General features: G+C 42.1%; 2 protein-coding genes across 6 annotated transcripts in view; one reads left to right on the forward strand and one right to left on the reverse strand.

Moving 5' to 3' along the window:
* dcst2 (DC-STAMP domain containing 2) overlaps nt 1-1,113 on the reverse strand; it is a 31,490-nt gene extending 30,377 nt beyond the window's left edge. For all 5 annotated transcript variants that reach the window (XM_047361628.1, XM_047361627.1, XM_047361630.1 and 2 more), the window contains exon 1: nt 866-1,113. In XM_047361628.1, the coding sequence (XP_047217584.1) occupies nt 866-966 (101 nt within the window). In that variant the 5' untranslated portion in view covers nt 967-1,113. The remainder of the gene's footprint in view (nt 1-865) is intronic.
* Nucleotides 978-23,252, forward strand: dcst1 (DC-STAMP domain containing 1). The gene is made up of 15 exons (XM_047361632.1): nt 978-1,248; nt 2,537-2,611; nt 2,695-2,823; nt 3,325-3,464; nt 5,126-5,297; nt 9,129-9,272; nt 10,326-10,447; nt 10,544-10,701; nt 13,653-13,752; nt 13,835-13,930; nt 14,137-14,263; nt 18,073-18,189; nt 19,491-19,633; nt 22,635-22,739; nt 22,907-23,252. Exons 1-15 carry the CDS (start codon nt 1,143-1,145, stop codon nt 23,000-23,002), a joined length of 1,830 nt encoding a protein of 609 aa, XP_047217588.1. The 5' UTR covers nt 978-1,142; the 3' UTR covers nt 23,003-23,252.
* Nucleotides 23,253-24,499: the final 1,247 nt, after the last annotated feature.

Here is a 24,499-nt window from a genome sequence, read left to right on the forward strand (position 1 = left end):
CTCTGACTGCCGAGATGCTAACTTTTAGCTTTATGCTAGCTACCTGTTCAGGTGCTCTCTGACTACCGAGATGCTAATTTTTAGCTTTATGCTAGCTACCTGTTCAGGTGCTCTCTGACTACCGAGATGCTAACTTTTAGCTTTATGCTAGCTACCTGTTCAGGTGCTCTCTGACTACCGAGATGCTAACTTTTAGCTTTATGCTAGCTACCTGTTCAGGTGTTTTCTGACTGCCGAGATGCTAACTTTTAGCTTTATGCTAGCTACCTGTTCAGGTGCTCTCTGACTGCCGGGATGCTAACTTTTAGCTTTATGCTAGCTACCTGTTCAGGTGCTCTTTGACTGCCGAGATGCTAACTTTTTGCTTTATGCTAGCTACCTGTTCAGGTGTTCTCTGACTACCGAGATGCTAACTTTTAGCTTTATGCTAGCTACCTGTTCAGGTGCTCTCTGACTACCGAGATGCTAACTTTTAGCTTTATGCTAGCTACCTGTTCAAGTGCTCTCTGACTGCCGAGATGCTAACTTTTAGCTTTATGCTAGCTACCTGTTCAGGTGCTCTCTGACTGCCGAGATGCTAACTTTTAGCTTTATGCTAGCTACCTGTTCAGGTGCTCTCTGACTGCCGAGATGCTAACTTTTAGCTTTATGCTAGCTACCTGTTCAGGTGCTCTCTGACTGCCGAGATGCTAACTTTTAGCTTTATGCTAGCTACCTGTTCAGGTGCTCTCTGACTGCCGAGATGCTAACTTTTAGCTTTATGCTAGCTACCTGTTCAGGTGCTCTCTGACTACCGAGATGCTAACTTTTAGCTTTATGCTAGCTACCTGTTCAGGTGCTTTCTGACTACCGAGATGCTAGCTACCTGTTTAGATGTCCTCTCAGTTTTTGTGTGGATCTGCTCCTCGACACCTGGACCGTGAGGTCACTCTTCAGCAGGCGTTGTTTGTCCTCCTCTTGTCCCATCTTTAGATTTTGGACTCTCTCACTCTTTGACTCCAACTGACACTGGTTACCATGGAGATCAGAGAAACTTCCGGAAGCCCAACAGTTTGTCAGAACTTCTAAATGATGAAGCACCCTCAACCGCAGAGCCCTTCAGTTCTTTTCTGACCGAAAACCTGCTCAGCAGACTCCTCCAGATGTTTGTGCTTCTTCCAGCTGTGCGCAGACTCTCCAGGCTTTTAGCTGATAGCCCGGCGGCTCTCCTGGTCGTCAGAAGCCTGTTAGGCGCAGTGAGCGGCGCAGGTAAACGTTCATCACCTGTTCATCATCGGGTCAACTGCAGCCCGCCACTTACAACAGAATCTGCCTGGAAAAACACAACGATTTGAACTTTTCTTCAGTCACAGGGTTTTCTGTGATTTGGATCTACACATGTATTACTAAATAATAAAGAGAATGTCCCGATGAATAATTCGGCTAACATAATACTAATGATGCCTCAACATTGGGGCAAAGCTGGTAACTTTCCAGTTCCACTTGGAGATGATGGAGATAATAGCAAAATACATTTTTATTTAATGCTGGTACAACTTATTAGCTTCACAAGCCTTTGATTCTAATGAAAATGTCTGTTGGTTGTAGTATTTTCATTTATTATAATTGCTGCTAAACTGCTCTTAGGATTAATAAAGCCTAATTTAAAGATTTTTTTAAAGTTTTAATTTACACTGTTTTGTATTTATTTACCATTGACTTGAATGCAGTGGTGGTTGTTGGATGCTGCTGCTCAAAGTGTCTGCTTGTTGGGGCACCTCTGCTACTTTCATTCATTGATTTGATTTTTGTGAAAACCTTTCCTCCCAATTTCTGGCTGAAACATTGATCTTTTGCCTGATTAATCCCTCTGGGTTAGGATGCTGTGCAGTTAAAGGGAGTTTGTCTGATAAGTTTATTTTACTTCTAATACATTTTGGACAGTTGTCATGATGCGTAACCATAGCAACAGTGTTTTTTTATTGTTTTTTTTTTTTGTTTTGTTACAACCATGAGCAGCTAAATAACATCTCAACAGCTCAAATAATACCTGAACTATGCCTCCAAATCCCAGATGAGGCATAAGAGGATCCTAGTGAATGCAGAGCGGGAGCAAAGAGGAGACAGAGAATAAGGAAGTTCAAACCATTTCTTTCACTGATCATAATGGGCAACTTGAGATCTTTGGCAAACAAATTAGATGAACTTCAAGCACTAAGAAGGACCCAGCTTGTGAATCAGGAATGCAGTATTTTAGTGAGATGTGGCTGCAGGATCGAATGGCGGACTCCAATGTCTCTCTGCTCAGCTTTCCACATAATGTAGGAGAGCCACATAAAAAATACCTATATTAGTAAATACAAAAATATGGAAATATAAGCAATGAAAATAAAATGTTATTGTTTTTCTTAGTTAAACATCTAAAGAGAAAAGGACAAAGAGAAATCAATTTCTTTAATATAAAGACAATACACTGATTTTACATTTCATAAAGATAGATATTTTTTAAGCTAAATATGTACTAAAAATAACCTTTTACTTGTTTTCTGTCCTTTAGTGTTGTTCCTGGGAATTGTCCACAACTTCCCTCTGACCTTTGACCTGAAGCTGGCAGTAGGATTTGTATTCGTGGGTGAGGAGACATTAGACTCATATTCCTCCTATCAACCACATCATCATCAGCTGAACACAGGGGTGTGTGCGTGTGTGTTTTAGGCGTGTGTGTCGCAGGTGGAGCCCTGTCCTCGTCCTTCAGGTGTACCGTCTTCCTCACATTACCCAGCATCCTCGGCTCACGTGGCCGTGCCTACCTGATGGTACTGATTTTGACGGTTCTGTACAAAGGTGAAAACACACACACTGCAAAGTGTTATTAAACAGCATCATTTTCTCCTCTGACGTGCAGAAGTCTTGATTCACTCCTCATTTCTGTCCACTTTCCTCCCAGGCTGCCATGCTCTCATGCATAATTTTAAAGTGGTCTGGATCAATGTTCTCTGGGCGTTGAAAGTTAGATTTTATCAGAACAAGTTCTTTCATGTTCTGACACGACCAGCAAACAGATCAAATCACAGTTAGCAGGTGTAACACAGCAAAATTCACAGAAATTTAAAACCTTTATCATACCTGCAACCGTTTCTCCGTCTTGTTACTATAATACTGTTAAATATTTTGCCAAAGACATGGAGACACCTTCAAAGACACAAAAGGTGTGAAGCAAGCTGCGCAAACTTGTTCTAAACCACTAGATGTCACTGTGCAGCAGTGACTTTTCATCGTGCATGGACATAAAGTGTCTGTGAGCTGACTCTTTGAATCATGTTGTGTCCCATCTTGCTGTTACAGGTCCGATATCAAACATCGAGCGAAATGCCGAGTCAGCGGCTCTGTCTCTGAGCTGTAATCTGGACCTGCAGGTTCACCACAGCAGGATGCTTTGGAGGCACGCCATCAGACCATTTGTTCTGGTCACACAGGAGCTGATGGTGAGAGATGGGGGAGGGCAGACACTGCTGCAGCTTAATGATGGCAGCGATTTAAAAATAAACGTCACTATTGGAAGATTTTCCAGACATTTACTCAACATAAGGAAACATTTATCATAGTGTTCAGCTTCACTGTTACCACAGGACTTAAGAGCGAAGTATCAGCAGGCAGCTGCTGATTGAGTGTGTTGTTAATTGATCATTATGAGTGTGATCTCCTTTATACATCCAGGAGTCTACAGTTTGCTGCTATGGAGCATACAGGTGTGTTAACACAATGCCAAGATGGACAGACTTCAGCAATAACCTGTTGCTGTTCATCAACCTGAGAAGGATTATACGGTCATTTCCAAACTATCTGAATCATTCTACAGAGAAGATTGTTCCCAAGTGGAAAACATCTCAGACAGCTGCCAATCTTCCCAGGAGTGGATGTTCCAGTAGATTTAGCCCAAGGTCAGAGCGTGAAGCTCAGAGAAATGATGAAAAATAAGATGGCACCACATCTTAGGTTTGCAATGCTGCGTCTGATTGAAGAACAAGACTTCTGGAACAATGTTCGCTGGACAGATGAGAATTAGATGTGGTTTGCCATGATGCATGGCACCTTGTGGGGAGAAAACCAAAAACAGCAGATCAGCACAAATAGACCAACTGTCAAGCACGGTGGGGGATGGATGATAATATGGCCTGTTTGACAACCACAGAACCTGGGTACCTTGTAGCCAATGAATAGACCATGAACTCTTCTCAATATCAAATTATTCCAGAGTCAAATGTGAGTCATAATAATGTCATAATATGGCGGGGGCGCAGAGGTGAAACGTATGACCCATATTCAGAGGCTTCGGTCCTCAACGCAGCCGTCGCGGATTTGACTCCTGGCCCAGGCGACTGTTAATCCATGTCTTCCCCTTCTCTCCACCACTTTCCTGTCAGTTTACTGTCAAAAAATTAGAAAAATATAGGCCACTAGTGGCACAAAAAAGAAAATGATTCCATCAAAAAGTCTCTGATAGGAAGATAATACAAGAACCCGTGTTCAAGAAAGGTTTTTGCTTAAATATTTTTAAAAATAGCATGTTGAGGATAATTTACTCTCGTCTTAAAATGTAATGTAAAAATCTTCATAACTATTTACCTTAAAGATTATAGAGTTGAAAGGCCTCCCTGCGATCACACTTATCTTTAGCTTTTACTTGGACTTAATTGTAGGACACAATGCAGATAAATTCAGTTTAAAATGACAGTTAAATGATCTTTGAGTCATTGAAAGGTGTATGAATTGGTACCGAAACAGTTCTGCTGCACATATTTATTGGCTTTAGATTCCAGTGAGAGAGAACATGAGTGTTTTCTCCTCCAGAGGTGAATCCAGTCTTGATGAAAGTCTAAAATGTATTGCATTTCGCTCACATTTTAGACTTTCTTTTCATATGTTAGCAAACGTTAGCTTTGTGGTGTTGAGCTAATATTCTGTCTGCTGAAGTTGATAAACTGTGTGTTGAGGTTTAATTAGTTTTCAGTTTGGGTCAGAAGAGGACGTGTTAATTACTGCTAATATCTGACACACATTTTACAATCAAAAGTTGTCTGCATCTCACAGCTGCGCACTGGTTCTGCTCTGTCGCTGTAACAGGTCTTCTGTGTTTGCTTCTCAGGATGATAAAGCTGAGTTTGAGTCCGAGTCCCTGAACATCAGCAAGAACTTCCAGAACATCAGAGATGAAGTCCTCCTACAGTACGGATATGACCCGTTCCAACCAAAACCGGACGGCAGAGGAAACAGCACACAGGAGCAGTTTACCGCCAAAACCAAGATGCAGTGTGACGGTGAGTCCGACCTGCTGATGGACGCTGGGAAAAAGCTTCAGACCCAAAATCATGTTCCTCCTCTTTTAAGGTCTGAAACAGAACGAGGTTCTCTGCACCGTTACAGATGATTTATTTGTAGTTTTATCCGTTTTTATAGCGACACCTTTCAGCTGTGGTCACAGAGGGCTGGAGCAGTGTTGCCAGGTGTACGATAATTATCGTATTTGTACGATAATTTTGCTCTCTGTACGATGTGCGATCAATATTCCTAAAAAAGGCCAAATGTACGATAATTTGACCATTCCGTGAATGTGTGGTTGTAATCAGTCATCATCAACCTATCGCCAAAGTCTGTCGGAGTTTTTTTGTGAACCCTGAAGGCATCTGTGTCCGGATTCGGAAACAAATGCTGGAAATTCCAGCCAATCGTGCTTTTCTAAATGTGACCTACGTGTGACGTGATGCGTTGGCCTCAGAACAACGGCCATGATTGGCTGTGCCCGCCCATGATTGAGGAAAAGAAAAAAGAAAAGAAGAAGAAGCAGAGTCTGACACTGTGGGGCTGCAGATGTTGATAAATCCATTCCGTTCTGACGCCTCAAAGCTGCGAGTTTCTGTTAGACGCTATTCAACACATCAACAGACTTGTTATTTTGGTTATGACGAGTGTACGATAATTTCCATCAAAATACGATAATTTTATGTCTCTAGTACGATAATCCTACATTTCTCACCTGGCAACACTGGGCTGGAGTGGCAGAGAAGATGTTGAAACCAGGGTGAGATGGAGGAAGATGATCTGCTGTGGTGCCCCCTGTAGGAAACAACCAGAAAAGAAAGTGTTTCATAATAATGACTAGATATGTCTTAAGACTCTTTTAGGGTTTTTCTTCCACTCTCATAGATTTATAGATTAAGCTCAGTGCTGTGTAAAAGTTTTAAACCAATGGTCATTTCTTCATGCTTTCCTTTCTGGGCAAATTTGACTCTTTTGAATATTTGGCTCTCCAGGTAAAGAGCCCGGTCCAAACAATGTTCTTGAATATTTACAGGCCTCCTAAGTCCAAAACAAACTTTATCAGTGATTTTAATGAGCTTCTATCTGTGATATGTGTTGATTATGACTGTTTAATTATTGTGGGAGACTTCAACATTCACATGGACAATCCTGAAGACAGAAGTCCAATAGATTTATGTGACACTCTTAGAAATGTTGGTTTAACTCAACATGTTAAACAGTAAACGCACAAACAGGGACATATTTTGGACTTGATCATCACTAAGGGTCTAAACATTTCCAAGGTGTCTGTAACTGATGTTGCTCTATCTGACAACTTTTCTGTTATTTTTGAAAGCATCATCTGCAATGACTCAGTTTGCCAAAGAGACATGATAAGAAAATGCATCTTTAAGGACGGTGCTGCTGAAACCTTTAACCAGATTTACTCTTCTACCTCCACTTTGCCCTGTAACACTGTAGATGAGCTGGTAGAAAACTTTCATTATAAAATCTCAGACATCATTGATTCAATTGCTCCAATCAAATTAAAAGTCGTTTCTGGGAAGAAAATGTCTCCATGGAGAAGTGCTCCACCAGTCAGAAGTGAAAGAAAGGAGTGTCGAAAAGCTGAATGCAGGTGGAGAAAGACTGGACTCCAGGTTCACTATATTATCTATAAAGAGAGACTATACAGATATAACCTACAACTGAAAAATGCAAGAGAATCTTTATTTTCTGAGATCATCAGTAAAAACATTAACAATACTGGTCCATTATTTGCCACGGTTGACAGGTTAACAAACCCTCCTGTAACTGTAGCATCTGAACTCCACTCTACCAGGACCTGCAATTAATTTGTTAACTTCTCCACTGAAAAAACCCAAAAGATCAGAGAGGCAGTCAGAACATCCACATCAACTCCAGGACCAATGTTGTCTCCAACTAGAACTGATTTTGACAAAATTTCCCAATTTCACCAAATTATCTACAAAAACTTAGAAGAAACAGCAACTAAGCTCTTCTTCCTGCTGTCTCGATCTTTTACCCACAGCTTTCCTTAAGAAAGTTTTGCCTGTAATAACATCTGATTTAACACAAATAATAAACACGTCTCTTTTATCAGGTGTTTTCCTCCAGGCTCTGAAAACAGCAATTATCAAACCTCTATTGAAAAAGAGCAACTTGGACAAGCTGCTACTACAGAACTACAGGTCTATCTCAAACCTCCCCTTCATCTGTAAGATTATTGAAAAAGCTGTGTTTCAGCAGTTAAACAACTTCCTAACAACGACCAACCGCTTCGATGTCTTCCAGTCAGGCTTCCTGCTCACCACAGTACAGAGACTGCTCTTGTCAAGGTGTTCAATGACATCCGTATAAATGCAGACTGTGGAAGAACCACAGTACTGGTATTATTGGACCTTATTGCAGCATTCGACACTGTTGATCACTCCATTTTATTAGAGCGCCTGGAAAACTGGGTCGGCCTTTCTGGTACAGCACTCAACTAGTTTAAATCCTACTTGAAGGACAGGGACTTTTTTGTGTAAGTAGGTAACTTTACATCAGAGAGCATAAAAATCACATGTGGCGTTCCCCAAGGGTCCATCTTAGGGCCCCTCCTATTCAATATCTACATGCTCCCCCTAACTCAGATTTTAATAAACAACAACGTAAGTTATCATAACTATGCAGACGACACACAGCTATACGTTACGATGTCACCAGGTGACAATGAACCCATTCAAGCGCTGGGTAAATGCTTAGAAGAAATCAATGCATGGATGGGCCTAAATTATCTTCAGCTGAATCAAAACAAAACTGAAGTAATAATCTTTGGACCAAAGGAAGAGCGTTTAAAAGTTAGCACACAGCTTCAGTTAAAACAGCTAAAAACCACCAGTCAGGCTGGAAACCTGGGTGTAGTGATGGACTCAGACCTGAACCTTCAGAGGAACATAAAGACAGTAACTAGGTTGACCTTCTATCACCTAAAGAACATCTCCAGGATTAAAGGACTAATGTCTCAGCAGAACCTTGAAAAACTAATTCATGCGTTCATCTTTAGTAGAATTGATTACTGCAACGGTGTCTTCACAGGTCTGCCTAAAAAGTGGATCAGACAGCTGCAGTTGATCCAGAACGCTGCTGCCCACGTCCTCACTAGAACTAGGAAAGTGGAGCACATCGGCCCGGTTCTAAAGTCCCTACACTGGCTCCCTGTAGCTCAGAGAATAGACTTTAAAATACTTCTGTTAGTCTATAAATCACTGAATGGCTTAGCATCAAAATACATTACAGACTTGTTGTCAGTGGATCAACCACCCAGACCTCTCAGGTCTTCTGACTCTACTCTGCAGAACCAGAACCAGAACCAAACATGGAGAAGCAGCTTTTAGTTCTTATGCTCCACTAATCTGGAATAAACTCCCAGAAAACTATAAAATCGCCAAAACCCTAAATTGCTTTAAATCAAGATTAAAAACTCATTTGTTTAGAGTGGCCTTTGACTGGGCCATTTAGTCATAATTAGTTGCGTTTTCAGTCCAATTTTCCTTTCATTTTCTTGTCCATCATTCTATTCTCTTTATTTAATTTTTTTTTAAATTACCTCTGTTGTTTGATTTTATCGTTTGATTTATTTTTCTCTGTCCGTATCTGTGTATATTTTCATTGTAATTGTATGTACAGCGCTTTGAGTGTCTCGTTGCTGAAAAGTGCTATATAAATAAACTTACCTTACCTGTTATTTCTTCCTGCAAACTTTAAACTCTTTCATCATTTTTTGCCTTATTTGATTTTCTGTGGTGAATAAATAAGTTCAGCTGATATCTCTGTGTGGTGCTAAGGTGTGGTGAATGGGGGCATCCAGCGCTGTGCTGATTGGTTCCGTCGGAGGTGGGAGGAGTGTATGCAAGCCATTCCTGTTCCTGTCATCAACCACATCCTCTGCTTTTCCATGAAATTCCACTTCCTGTGTGACATCATGAGAGGTGAGTCTCTTTCCTCATATGGAAAGCCAAGTCAAACGTCTTTCTGCTGCTGTTTTTATTTGTCAGAGTGCCTCATATAGTCTGATTGTGGTTTGTACTAAAATGAAAGCCAAAGTTGGACTAAAACCCTCCAGTTAGGATGCTTCATTGGACAGAGAGTCCCAGGAAAACTCCAACACATGATCCAGGAGCCAAACGTGTAGAAGCACCTTCAACATCAGGAACTCCCAGCGATTCTCTTTATCAGTCTTTCACATCCCATCCCGTTTGGACCAAACTTCAGCTATCAGACAGACGGCCACATGTTTGACTCTAAAATACTTTGGTAAACAGAGGAGATCATTGTCCTTTCAGTGACTGCAAGGTTGCTGTGGTTGCTGTGGTTGTAGAACAAGCCCAAATCATCAGCTCCACCACCTTTTTTTACAGTTGGTCTGAGGTGTTTGTGCTGATCTGCTGTGTTTGGGTTTCTCCAAACATGGTTCTGACCAATATGGTCAAACATCTCTAATTTGGTCTCATCTGTCCAGAGGACATTCTACCAGAAGTCTTCTCCTTCATCCAGATGCAGCTTTATAACCTAGGTCCTGCTGCCATCTTGGTGTTAGAGAGAAGAGGCTTTCTCTTTCAACCCTTCTAATCAGCCAAACTGGTTCAGTGCCCTTCTAGCTGTCCTGCCATGACCTTTTACCTTTAACTTGCTAAATGAGACCTGTAGGGTCTGGTAGAGTTGACCTTATAACCCTTCCCAGATGCTTCTCTGAAGCCATTGCTGTTGCCCTTCTACCCTGGCATTGTGGTAACACACCTTTGTGCTCCAGAGCAGCAAACACAGCTGCATTTGATCAGCAGCGTCTGGCTCCAGAGGAAGCAGCCATGGTGGACTCAGTTAGTCCCTCGACCACATCCAATGAAGGCTTTTCTCAAACTAGAGCCTTTTGAAACTCTACGTCTCCTTCATGTGATGCTAAGCAAACTTGTGATCCCTGAAAGTGGAGTTCATTATCTCTAACGAGAGTAATCCTGCTCTGCCTGTTTGTTCCCGTCTGTCAGTCATGACTCCGTGGTGTCGGGAGCAGATCCCTGTGGAGGGAAACTTCGGTCAGCTGTTTGATAAGCTCAACGTTTCAGTCAACCAGCTCTCCCGAGAGTTCAGCACGGAGGTCGTCCTACAGGTCAGAACACCTTCAGTATCATCTCTCCTCCAACAGAACCCTCAAGACAGGCAGGGTGTCCAGAGAAATTAATGGTCTCCCTCTGCCGTCTTGCAGCAGGAGCAGCAGCAGTCGGTACTGGACGGAGTTCTGTTGAATCAGACCTTCACTCAGGCCATCAAAGAGTCCTTCCTGAACCTGACAAGAACCATGGGACAAGTAATGAACATCCTGCAGCTGCTGCTGTCCTTTACCTTCATCACCGTGTTCATCCAGTAAGATTTACACCTTCATCCACAGTTAAACCAGCAAGATTCATACCTTCATCACCAGTTTAACCAGTAAGATTCATACCTTCATCACCAGTTTAACCAGTAAGATTCATACCTTCATCACCAGTTTAACCAGTAAGATTCATACCTTCATCACCAGTTTAACCAGTAAGATTCATACCTTCATCCACAGTTTAACCAGCAAGATTCATACCTTCATCACCAGTTTAACCAGTAAGATTCATAGCTTCATCACCAGTTTAACCAGTAAGATTCATACCTTCATCACCAGTTTAACCAGTAAGATTCATAGCTTCATCACCAGTTTAACCAGTAAGATTCATACCTTCATCACCAGTTTAACCAGTAAGATTCATACCTTCATCACCAGTTTAACCAGTAAGATTCATACCTTCATCACCAGTTTAACCAGTAAGATTCATACCTTCATAACCAGTTTAACCAGTAAGATTCATACCTTCATCAACGTGTTCATCCAGTAAGATTTACACCTTCATCCACAGTTTAACCAGTAAGATTCATACCTTCATCACCAGTTTAACCAGTAAGATTCATAGCTTCATCACCAGTTTAACCAGTAAGATTCATACCTTCATCACCAGTTTAACCAGTAAGATTCATACCTTCATCACCAGTTTAACCAGTAAGATTCATACCTTCATCACCAGTTTAACCAGTAAGATTCATACCTTCATCACCAGTTTAACCAGTAAGATTCATACCTTCATCACCAGTTTAACCAGTAAGATTCATACCTTCATCACCAGTTTAACCAGTAAGATTCATACCTTCATCACCAGTTTAACCAGCAAGATTCATACCTTCATCACCAGTTTAACCAGTAAGATTCATACCTTCATCCACAGTTTAACCAGCAAGATTCATACCTTCATCACCAGTTTAACCAGTAAGATTCATAGCTTCATCACCAGTTTAACCAGTAAGATTCATACCTTCATCACCAGTTTAACCAGTAAGATTCATAGCTTCATCACCAGTTTAACCAGTAAGATTCATACCTTCATCACCAGTTTAACCAGAAAGATTCATACCTTCATCACCAGTTTAACCAGTAAGATTCATACCTTCATCACCAGTTTAACCAGTAAGATTCATACCTTCATCACCAGTTTAACCAGCAAGATTCATACCTTCATCACCAGTTTAACCAGTAAGATTCATACCTTCATCACCAGTTTAACCAGTAAGATTCATAGCTTCATCACCAGTTTAACCAGGAAGATTCATACCTTCATCACCAGTTTAACCAGTAAGATTCATACCTTCATTACCAGTTTAACCAGTAAGATTCATACCTTCATCACCAGTTTAACCAGGAAGATTCATACCTTCATCACCAGTTTAACCAGTAAGATTCATACCTTCATCACCAGTTTAACCAGAAAGATTCATACCTTCATCACCAGTTTAACCAGTAAGATTCATACCTTCATCACCAGTTTAACCAGTAAGATTCATACCTTCATCACCAGTTTAACCAGTAAGATTCATACCTTCATCAACAGTTTAACCAGTAAGATTCATACCTTCATCACCAGTTTAACCAGTAAGATTCATACCTTCATCACCAGTTTAACCAGTAAGATTCATACCTTCATCACCAGTTTAACCAGTAAGATTCATACCTTCATAACCAGTTTAACCAGTAAGATTCATACCTTCATCACCAGTTTAACCAGTAAGATTCATACCTTCATCACCAGTTTAACCAGTAAGATTCATACCTTCATCAGCAGTTTAACCAGTAAGATTCATACCTTCATCACCAGTTTAACTAGTAAGATTCATACCTTCATCACCAGTTTAACCAGTAAGATTCATACCTTCATCAGCAGTTTAACCAGTAAGATTCATACCTTCATCACCAGTTTAACCAGTAAGATTCATACCTTCATCACCAGTTTAACCAGTAAGATTCATACCTTCATCAGCAGTTTAACCAGTAAGATTCATACCTTCATCACCAGTTTAACTAGTAAGATTCATACCTTCATCACCAGTTTAATCAGTAAGATTCATACCTTCATCACCAGTTTAACCAGTAAGATTCATACCTTCATCACCAGTTTAACCAGTAAGATTCATACCTTCATCACCAGTTTAACCAGCAAGATTCATACCTTCATCACCAGTTTAACCAGTAAGATTGTTTACCATAATTGTTGTTCCTTCTACTCCATCTTTTAATTTCTCCTCCTCCTCTTTCTCGTCCTCCTCCTCTTTCTCGTCCTCCTCCTCCTCCTCTTTCTCGTCCTCCTCCTCCTCCTCCTCTTTCTCGTCCTCCCCCTCCTCCTCTTTCTCGTCCTCCTCCTCCTCCTCTTTCTCGTCCTCCCCCTCCTCCTCTTTCTCGTCCTCCTCCTCCTCCTCTTTCTCGTCCTCCTCCTCCTCCTCTTTCTCGTCCTCCTCCTCCTCCTCTTTCTCGTCCTCCTCCTCCTCCTCTTTCTCGTCCTCCTCCTCCTCCTCCTCTTTCTCGTCCTCCCCCTCCTCCTCTTTCTCGTCCTCCTCCTCCTCCTCTTTCTCGTCCTCCTCCTCCTCCTCTTTCTCGTCCTCCCCCTCCTCCTCTTTCTCGTCCTCCTCCTCCTCCTCTTTCTCGTCCTCCTCCTCTTTTTCGTCCTCCTCCTCCTCCTCTTTCTCGTCCTCCTCCTCCTCCTCTTTCTCGTCCTCCCCCTCCTCCTCTTTCTCGTCCTCCTCCTCTTTTTCGTCCTCCTCCTCCTCCTCTTTTTCGTCCTCCTCCTCCTCCTCTTTTTCGTCCTCCTCCTCTTTCCCGTCCTCCTCCTCTTTTTCGTCCTCCTCCTCCTCCTTTTTCTCGTCCTCCTCCTCTTTTTCGTCCTCCTCCTCCTCCTCTTTTTCGTCCTCCTCCTCCTCCTCTTTCTCGTCCTCCTCCTCCTCTTTCTCGTCCTCCTCCTCCTCAGGGCTTTCCAGTACCTCTGTTCCTACAGGAGAAACATCAGTTTTGACAACGTCTACATCACCTCGTACTTCAGACGGATCGATGACCGCAGGCGACGAGCGGTACTTTATCCTCCTCTTCATCATCACCATACTGATGAAGACTCCCTGTGTGACTGCTGCATCGTCTCTTCTTGCCTTTTAGGGGAGACGCTTCCTGCTGCCTCTTAGAAAATCAGAGAAGAATAAGTTCATCGCCCCCTTGAGTCTGAAGATCTACCCTGAGGAGCTGAAACAAGTAGTAAGTTCGACCCCTGCTGCCTTGAATCAGACGCCTGCAGCCAATATTTACTTTTTATCTCCTGATTTCCTCAAATCTTCAAACAGTGAAGCCAAAGTTGACAGGATTTAAAACGCTGCAATAAAGGATATTTATGTTTTAAAATACTTTATCATCTGTCAATATTTTGAAGTCATCAGTGTGAAGTTAATTGTGTGTGTTTGTAGTTGTCAGGTGGTTTTCAGGTTCTGTCCATCTTACTGCTGACCATCGTCTTGCTGACCGTCGACTTCGCTCTGGTCCACGTTCTGGACATCATCAGCAGACACACGTTTACACAGTTCAATGTGACCAGTAAGCACACACACACACACACACACACACACACACACACACACACACACACACACACACACACACACACACACACACACATACACACCACCCAGCTTCAGCTATTGGATTCAAATATCGGAATCAAGAAGAGTTAAACCTTACCTGATAATTACAGTCAGATTGATCTGGTCCATTTGATCAGCAGAACCCAGCTGCTGGTAAGGATGAACCTTTTCTCTCACTGTTTCTGCCTACTGGTCCAGTTATTCTGGAATAAACAATGGAAGGAAGTTTCTTATGCTGTCAACTAGAATCTCCTGGAACACCATTGTCTTGGTCCACAGTGGAGCCACTTTTACATCAACATGGACTGAGAGCGTGCCAAGCCCCCGGTCCAAAATAAACACCTTCAAGCTAAACCCACATGGACAAACAAATGTCTTCTGGAGAAGGGTTTGATGGACAGATGAGACAAAGGTTGAGCAGTTTGGATACAATGACAAGAAGAATGTTTGACAGAGTCAAGATGAGGCTTTCAAACCTATGAACACTGTCAAAACACCAAGCATGGTGCTGTGGGGCTGTTTATCTGGCAGTGGATGAATCATGAAGAGGGAGGACTACCTCCAAACATTGCCTCAAATCATCAGCTGGAAGGTGGAAACTTGGACCCAGTTGGATGTTCCAATAGAACACCCAAACTGGTTGTAATGGATAAAGCAAGATGACACAAACGTTCTGAAATGACCCAGAAATGTATGGCCTCTGACTAAAAGAGAGATCTACAAGGGTTGGACAATGAAACTGAAACACCTGTCATTTTAGTGTGGGAGGTTTCATGGCTAAATTGGACCAGCCTGGTAGCCAGTCTTCATTGATTGCACATTGCACCAGTAAGAGCAGAGTGTGAAGGTTCAATTAGCAGGGTAAGAGCTCAGTTTTGCTCAAAATATTGAAATGCACACAACATTATGGGTGACATACCAGAGTTCAAAAGAGGACAAATTGTTGGTGCACGTCTTGCTGGCGCATCTGTGACCAAGACAGCAAGTCTTTGTGATGTATCAAGAGCCACGGTATCCAGGGTAATGTCAGCATACCACCAAGAAGGACGAACCACATCCAACAGGATTAACTGTGGACGCAAGAGGAAATTGTCTGAAAGGGATGTTCGGGTGTTAACCCGGATTGTATCCAAAAAACATAAAACCACGGCTGCCCAAATCATGGCAGAATTAAATGTGCACCTCAACTCTCCTGTTTCCACCAGAACTGTCCGTCAGGAGCTCCACAGGGTCAATATACACGGCCGGGCTGCTATAGCCAAACCTTTGGTCACTCATGCCAATGCCAAACATCGGTTTCAATGGTGCAAGGAGCGCAAATCTTGGGCTATGGACAATGTGAAACATGTATTGTTCTCTGATGAGTCCACCTTTACTGTTTTCCCCACATCCGGGACAGTTACGGTGTGGAGAAGCCCCAAAGAAGCGTACCACCCAGACTGTTGCATGCCCAGAGTGAAGCATGGGGGTGGATCAGTGATGGTTTGGGCTGCCATATTATGGCATTCCATTGGCCCAATACTTGTGCTAGATGGGCGCGTCACTGCCAAGGACTACCGAACCATTCTTGAGGACCATGTGCATCCAATGGTTCAAACATTGTATCCTGAAGGCGGTGCCGTGTATCAGGATGACAATGCACCAATACACACAGCAAGACTGGTGAAAGATTGGTTTGATGAATATGAAAGTGAAGTTGAACATCTCCCATGGCCTGCACAGTCACCAGATCTAAATAATATTGAGCCACTTTGGGGTGTTTTGGAGGAGCGAGTCAGGAAACGTTTTCCTCCACCAGTATCACGTAGTGACCTGACCACTATCCTGCAAGAAGAATGGCTTAAAATCCCTCTGACCACTGTGCAGGACTTGTATATGTCATTCCCAAGACGAATTGATGCTGTATTGGCTGCAAAAGGAGGCCCTACATCATACTAATAAATTATTGTGGTTTAAAACCAGGTGTTTCAGTTTCATTGTACAACACCTGTACAGGTCCTTCTCAAAATATTAGCATATTGTGAAAAAGTTCATTATTTTCCATAATGTAATGATGAAAATTTAACATTCATATATTTTAGATTTATTGCACACTAACTGAAATATTTCAGGTCTTTTATTGTCTTAATTCGGATGATTTTGGCATACAGCTCATGAAAACCCAAAATTCCTATCTCACAAAATTAGCATATTTCATCCGACCAATAAAAGAAAAGTGTTTTTAATACAAAAAACATCAACCTTCAAATAATCATGTACAGTTATGCACTCAATACTTGGTCGGGAATCCTTTTGCAGAAATGACTGCTTCAATGCGGCGTGGCATGGAGGCAATCAGCCTGTGGCACTGCTGAGGTCTTATGGAGGCCCAGGATGCTTCGATAGCGGCCTTTAGCTCATCCAGAGTGTTGGGTCTTGAGTCTCTCAACGTTCTCTTCACAATATCCCACAGATTCTCTATGGGGTACAGGTCAGGAGAGTTGGCAGGCCAATTGAGCACAGTGATACCATGGTCAGTAAACCATTTACCAGTGGTTTTGGCACTGTGAGCAGGTGCCAGGTCGTGCTGAAAAATGAAATCTTCATCTCCATAAAGCTTTTCAGCAGATGGAAGCATGAAGTGCTCCAAAATCTCCTGATAGCTAGCTGCATTGACCCTGCCCTTGATAAAACACAGTGGACCAACACCAGCAGCTGACACGGCACCCCAGACCATCACTGACTGTGGGTACTTGACACTGGACTTCTGGCATTTTGGCATTTCCTTCTCCCCAGTCTTCCTCCAGACTCTGGCACCTTGATTTCCGAATGACATGCAGAATTTGCTTTCATCCGAAAAAAGTACTTTGGACCACTGAGCAACAGTCCAGTGCTGCTTCTCTGTAGCCCAGGTCAGGCGCTTCTGCCGCTGTTTCTGGTTCAAAAGTGGCTTGACCTGGGGAATGCGGCACCTGTAGCCCATTTCCTGCACACGCCTGTGCACGGTGGCTCCGGATGTTTCTACTCCAGACTCAGTCCACTGCTTCCGCAGGTCCCCCAAGGTCTGGAATCGGCCCTTCTCCACAATCTTCCTCAGGGTCCGTTCACCTCTTGCCTATTCGTTCAGAAATTTCTTTCTGTGTCTTACCTTCTTGCTTGAGGGTGTCAATAGTGGCCTTCTGGACAGCAGTCAGGTCGGCAGTCTTACCCATGATTGGGGTTTTGAGTGATGAACCAGGCTGGGAGTTTTAAAGGCCTCAGGAATCTTTTGCAGGTGTTTAGAGTTAACTCGTTGATTCAGATGATTAGGTTCATAGCTCGTTTAGAGACCCTTTTAATGATATGCTAATTTTGTGAGATAGGAATTTTGGGTTTTCATGAGCTGTATGCCAAAATCATCCATTTTAAGACAATAAAAGACCTGAAATATTTCAGTTAGTGTGCAATGAATCTAAAATATATGAATGTAAAATTTTCATCATGACATTATGGAAAATAATGAACTTTATTACAATATGCTAATATTTTGAGAAGGACCTGTATGTCAGGAACCCTCCAGTTTAAAATAACTCCACCAACTCTGCCCAGCAGAGCAGTCAAACATCAGCCTGAAAGATGCCAGAAGCTTGTTGATGGAACCAGAAAGGACAACTTTCTATGAGACCCTAAACCACATATGAATGGGGGTACACAGTATTTATGTATTTGGGTCTATATATGTAATTCTGACCCTGTGCTCCTTTTATCAGAAATACTCACTGATGGCTCCGCCCCTCTCTGCAGGCAGTTACCACATGGATATCAAAGTGGGCGGAGACTCCATGATGGCCCGCCTCCTGCGGACGATGATATCTGGATTCAACAGTTCATCTGAACTGAACATACAGAGTGACAACCAGGGTGAGTCCAGTTCAAACTGGTCTGCTGTTACTGGGAGGCACCATCAGGTCAAGTCCTCTAGAGGGCAGTATAACAGTTCACACGATGAACTCTGAATGTAAATGTCATGTTAATATTTAAAGTTTGAACTATTTCTGATTCAACATTCTGTTCGAACATGAATAAAACTTTTAAATGAAAATTAAGTGACATAAAATAATCGGCTGGTATTTAAAATCAGGTCTGATTTTACACAGCTTTTTATTTGTTGTTTGATCACTTATAAAACATTTAACGTTTTGTTACAGCTAATTCTGGGAATCAAACCAACAACCTGAGCACCATTTCCTCTGAGTCAGTCATAAAGATTCTTAAAAATAAATTCTAGCTGATCTTTATGTGAAAATAAAATCCACAGTGAGGATTTTTTCTGTTCCTGCCCTGAAGAGCCTGAGGGCAGCTAAGAGTTTAGATGTTTTTAAGGCTTTTAGCTGAAGCTATTTATTATTGCTTATAGTTTACTATTTTATTTCATTCATAATTATTATCAGTTTTAGTCATTTTATATGATCGGTTTATGTTTTTTTTTTCATTTATTGCTATTTAATAATTGTGGCACCTATTTTTCATGTTTTCATTTTATTGTTTGTTTTAAAGAATATTTTAAAATCTCTGTGATGTTCGGAGGCTTAGAACTGCCGCTCAGGTGACTCACATCATGCTAAAACATGAAAGATTTATTGTTCTAATAAGATCTCCTCATCCTTTCACAATATCACAATATTCATATTTATATCACAACCTTTCACATCATAACGTCATCATTTAAGGAAATTATTTTACAAACTTCAACTAAAGTCAAGTTAGAAGAACATTTAAATTATGTTTGTTAGACTGAAACCAGAACAAAGAAAAGGATTTTTAGCATTTTTACTGACTGCAGGTTCCCTTCAGTGATACTTTATAGTAAAGACTTTTAGATGCTGTTTTTTATTGCATTTTATTTTTAATCATTTAGTATTCCTACTGAATCAGACTGAAGCTGTTCTTTAATCTGATTCTACTGGACTGAATTGTGACTGAACTGGATCGTATGTGAATTGGGTTTGAATTGGGCCTGTAATCTGGTTGGGTTCTGGACGTATATAATTAGGATATTATCCTCAGGTTTTCTTCATTTATTAAACCAGTGTCACCCATGCAGGGTGTTGGACACGCGTTGAACCGCAGAGGGCAATAGTTTCCTCTCTCTGCAGACTTTAAAGGGCAGAAACGTGTAAACTCACCTCCTCTTCCTCCTCCTCTTCTTCCGTCCCCCTCAGCATGTATGTCTCCCCCCTCCTCCCTCTCTGCTGAAGTATATGTCAGCTGTGCAGTTTGTGTCCTGCTGGTGGCGCTGTTCAGCTGTCTTCAGGTGTACACCAATCGCCTCCGACGGGTCATCGTAGCCTTCTACCACCCAAAGGTACAAACGCAGACACAAATACATGAAACACATCCACCTGTGAGCAAGTCCAAAACAAGTCATTCTGTGGAAGTTAAACCAGTTAAACTGCTTCATTTTTCATTTGATCCATCCAGATATTTTCATGTGTTTTGTTCTACAATGGATGAGTTCACTGAGTGCAGCGAAGGTAGATTTGTTGCATTTAATGTTTAATTGCTTGGTTTATAACACCTTAGTTAACCCATTAACTGATCCAATTGATCTAATGTTAACAACTGCTAATATATACACATGTATATATACATATATGTGTATATTTATTAATATAGAGAGATCTAGTCTGTCTTTAGTGAATTATTTTGAAAATCCGGATGTCGTGCTGGTTCTGTTTCCTGGTGGTACGATATACTGACTCCTGCCGGGTTCACACTGAACGCGGTGCAGCTGCGGTGTGGTCGTGCTGCATAAAGCCACTCACACTGCGCTGCGGCCAGCCCGGCCCAGTTACGGTTCCGGGTACGGAGCAAAAGTTCACGTGGGTTCACGCGCTTTCTGAGCGTTCATGAGAGAACATTTAGCAAGTCTCTCATAAACAAAGCCCATATTTGGCGTATTTTGACCCCATGTCACCGGTTATGAAGTAATGTTCACGTTTCGGAGCATGCAGGCAAAACAAGAGAAGAAAATCCCTGTCTGCTCCTTTCCGCTGCTATCCCTCTAAATGGTTAAAAACAGCTATGGATTCCATTTTTTATGGCAAAACCCGGAATCCGTGAGCATAACTATCCCTTTTTGTCCATAAATAGCGCCTCTGGTTCCTGGTTTTTCTGTTTTTTGTTGTTTTGTTTAGTCAAGTTAGCGTATGTTGGTGGATTGATTTTATTATGAAATTCACCGGAACGCTCTCCTGTCTGGCTTCCTGTTTGGCTGTAAAATTCATAAACTCGATGCAGAAGCCGCTGCAGCGTCTGGCCAAACTTCTTTCTTGCAGAAACATTTCGTTGAGCCGCGCAACCTCGGTAACCGCACTGCACTGTGGCTGACGTGGGTTTCTTGCAGCGCCCGCACCACGTCCAGCGTGAGCCCGGTGTCTGGCTATGCTCTACCATCTGATGAAAGCTGACTTTCTTCTCCTGACTCTGCTGTGTCTCTCTCTGATAGTGACTGAAATATATCTAAAGAAACATCAGATTCTCTGCTTCTGTCTGTGTTGCTGCCATAGGAGCAGCAGTCAGTTTACATGCAGGGGTTCCCCTTCTACGTCATAAAAGAGTGCAACACAATCATGCTGTCCAGGTTCACTCTCAGTTATAACTCCTGCCATCATGTCAGCTTCTACAGGTGGCAGGATTTTAAGATACTTTTATTTCCAACAGATTCAAAAAATCACTTGTTGGTGAGATGAAAGTGTGGACAGAACCAATCAGATCAGCATTTTCCTTACCTTCAGATCCAGATCCTGTTTAACCTCAGGATCTCTGGATGGTGCAGGATAAGGATGAGTCGGCAAATTAATGTCAGTACCCTAAAAAGAGACCTGAGGGCAGATTGGAACAAAAACTAGATCGAACTGAATAACACTGCAGGATCCTGGATGAGGAAACATTTCACACCCAGAGAAAAAGTTCTTCTTACTTTGGGCAGCCTGTAAATAATTAGAAACTTTCTTTCAGAATCAGAATCAGAAAAGCTTTATTGCCAAGTACGTTTTTGGACATACAAGGAATTTGTTTTGGCATAGTCGGTGCAATACAGTACAAATTAAACAGTACAAACATATCTACAATATAATATAAATATAAGTGCACAGTTTTAAGTGAAACCACGTCAGCCACAAAACATTATCTAAGGAAAACCTGCTGATAAATGGCCTCCACTGATATAGCGCTTTATCAAGTCCTAGAACCCCAAACCGCTTCACACTACAATCAGTCATCCACCTATTCCTACACTGACAGCGGTAGACGGACAGAAGTGAGGCTGTCATACAGTCAGCACCAGAGGTGGAGCCCACAGCATCACTTTTTATCTGAAAGGCAGACTGTATCAGACAAACAGAAAAATTCAAATTAAACAGACATTATTGAACAGCTAAAAAGTAAAAACCTCTGGGTCCACATGTGTAGTTTCCTATGGTTCTGCAGTGCTTTCTCTAGCAGACCTGATGAGTTAAATTGAACCTCCTGGTCCATTTTCAACAGAACCATTCAGAGCTTAAAACTATTGGGAGCGGATGAGTGTGGGCGTGTCCCTCAGCACTCTGGGCTCTGATTGGTCAGAGAAGTCCAGCCTAAGATGGAGACACACTGGCTGAAGGAGACAGAAAGACCTACAACTGGATGGAGAAACTGTTCAAATTCAAAAGGTTCTGAATATTTCACTGGGTCAGAACCATCATCCCACTCTAGGCTGAACATTCTGTATGAAAATCTGAAAAAAATCCTCAAATTTAAACTAATTGGTGGAAAAACTGGAAAAGGGATCAAAATGATAACTGGGTCAGGTGAAGTCCAGCTTTCTGTGACCCAGTTAAACTTTGAACAATGGTTCTTATGGAAAAAACAACTGAAACATGGAGGTCCAAACTGAACTTGATCAATCTCTGCTATTACAACCTGTTAATTGTCTATAAAGTACCGTTGGATGAGACTGTTTCTCATTTTATAACATAAGAAACTGAACAGGCCCAGTTCTGTTGTAATTCTGTACAGATGGTGGTGCCTGGGAAACAGTATTTTCACTGATGTGGTACTGGTTCTAAAACGTGTTGGTTCCCACAGGTCTGTTTAGAACGTTCTCACACCTTCTGAGATATTTAGTTCTGAAGGTTCTTCCAGCAACCAATCAGGATGGAGGTGGAGAAGGAGGAACAGGAAGCAGGGACACCTGAGCTCAGAGACACTTTAACTGGCGGGACGACGGAAAGACAGTGGATAAAAAATGTAAATCTGTCTTCTTCTCTATCCCTCTATCTGTCTCTCTCTGTGTCTCCGTCTTTCTGTCTCTGTCTTTGTGTCAGAGGGAGAAGAAGCGAGTTTTGTTTCTCTACAACCTGCAGCTCAACAGACGGATTTCCTCACCTGACAGGAAAACATCCATCAGCCGAGGGCAGAGGAACGGGACGGTGAGCAAGTTGTCCCCTTTCAGTCCCAACCTGCTCCATAAATCATCTACAAACAACAACATGAACAATGATGGTTTAGTTGCTCCATTTTCAGTGTGTTTGGTGCTACAGAGATGAAGATGATGAAGAGAAATGTTGTTAATTTCTTCCCTGCTCTCTGTCTGCAGGTGTTTCAGCGCCTAAGCAGCTGGAGGCATCATCTCTTTCAACGCCGCCAACAGGAAGTGTCAGACTTGGAGGAGACTCATTATGTCTGTAGTTAGACAGAGGAAGGAGGAGAGGAAGACGTGCTACTCTTCTTCAGATAAATGACGACACACTGCAGGAAGATCTCCCATCTTCTCTCAGAAACATCGGATGTTTGTTACTCAGCAGTCCAACATCAGAGCGTTTATTGTTGAGTCTAATCAGGTTTTTAAACATTATAATGACCACCTGAGACACTCTCACTAATGACTATCACACCAAATAAAACACAACCTTCTCCTAAATGGTCTGAGAGATGTTGCGTCCATGTTGGAAACAGGAGGTAAAATGTGACACCTGTCTTCTGCAGTCTCTAACAGGTTTTCTTCCAGGATATTTAGCTCCATCCATCTTCCCTTCAACTCTGACCTGCCTCTCTGTCCCCAGGATGATGCTGCCACCACCATGTTGCACTGTAGGTGTGTTCAGAGTGATGTGCAGTGTTGGTATTCTGGATCACGGAGCATTTTACATGTTGGCTATGAATAATTTTGTTCGCATGTAAACAGAGAACAAAATGTTTTCTATGTCTTCTCCGTGTCTTTGGTAGGTTTGCCTCAGTATTTCCATTTTTAATTGATGGACTTAACAGTTCTCTATGAATGCAAACCACGGCTCATCTATCTTCCACTTCACACTTCTGTGTTGTTTTGTGTTGCTGTGTCACATGAAAGCTCAACAAAATACGCTGATGTTTGTGGATGTATGAATACTTTGGCACAACGCCGTGACTCACATTAAGGAACCTTTGAACATCTGTGGAGCTCAACTCAAACTGAGCCACTCATAAAGGAACAATTCACAACTCTGCAGAGCTGTTCACACCATCTACAGGTCCTTCTCAAAACATTAGCATATTGTGATAAAGTTAATTATTTTCCATAATGTAATGATGAAAATTTAACATTCATATATTTTAGATTCATTGCACACTAACTGAAATATTTCAGATCTTTTATTGTCTTAATACAGATGATTTTGGCATACAGCTCATGAAAACCCAAAATTCCTATCTCACAAAATTAGCATATTTCATCCAACCAATAAAAGAAAAGTGTTTTTAATACAAAAAACGTCAACCTTCAAATAATCATGTACAGTTATGCACTCAATACTTGGTCGGGAATCCTTTTGCAGAAATGACTGCTTCAATGCGGCGTGGCATGGAGGCAATCAGCCTGTGGCACTGCTGAGGTCTTATGGAGGCCCAGGATGCTTCGATAGCGGCCTTTAGCTCATCCAGAGTGTTGGGTCTTGAGTCTCTCAACGTTCTCTTCACAATATCCCACAGATTCTCTATGGGGTTCAGGTCAGGAGAGTTGGCAGGCCAAGTGAGCACAGTGATACCATGGTCAGTAAACCATTTACCAGTGGTTTTGGCACTGTGAGCAGGTGCCAGGTCGTGCTGAAAAATGAAATCTTCATCTCCATAAAGCTTTTCAGCAGATGGAAGCATGAAGTGCTCCAAAATCTCCTGATAGCTAGCTGCATTGACCCTGCCCTTGATAAAACAC

Source organism: Girardinichthys multiradiatus, chromosome 3 (assembly GCF_021462225.1).
Source record: "Girardinichthys multiradiatus isolate DD_20200921_A chromosome 3, DD_fGirMul_XY1, whole genome shotgun sequence".
NCBI lineage: Eukaryota > Metazoa > Chordata > Actinopteri > Cyprinodontiformes > Goodeidae > Girardinichthys > Girardinichthys multiradiatus.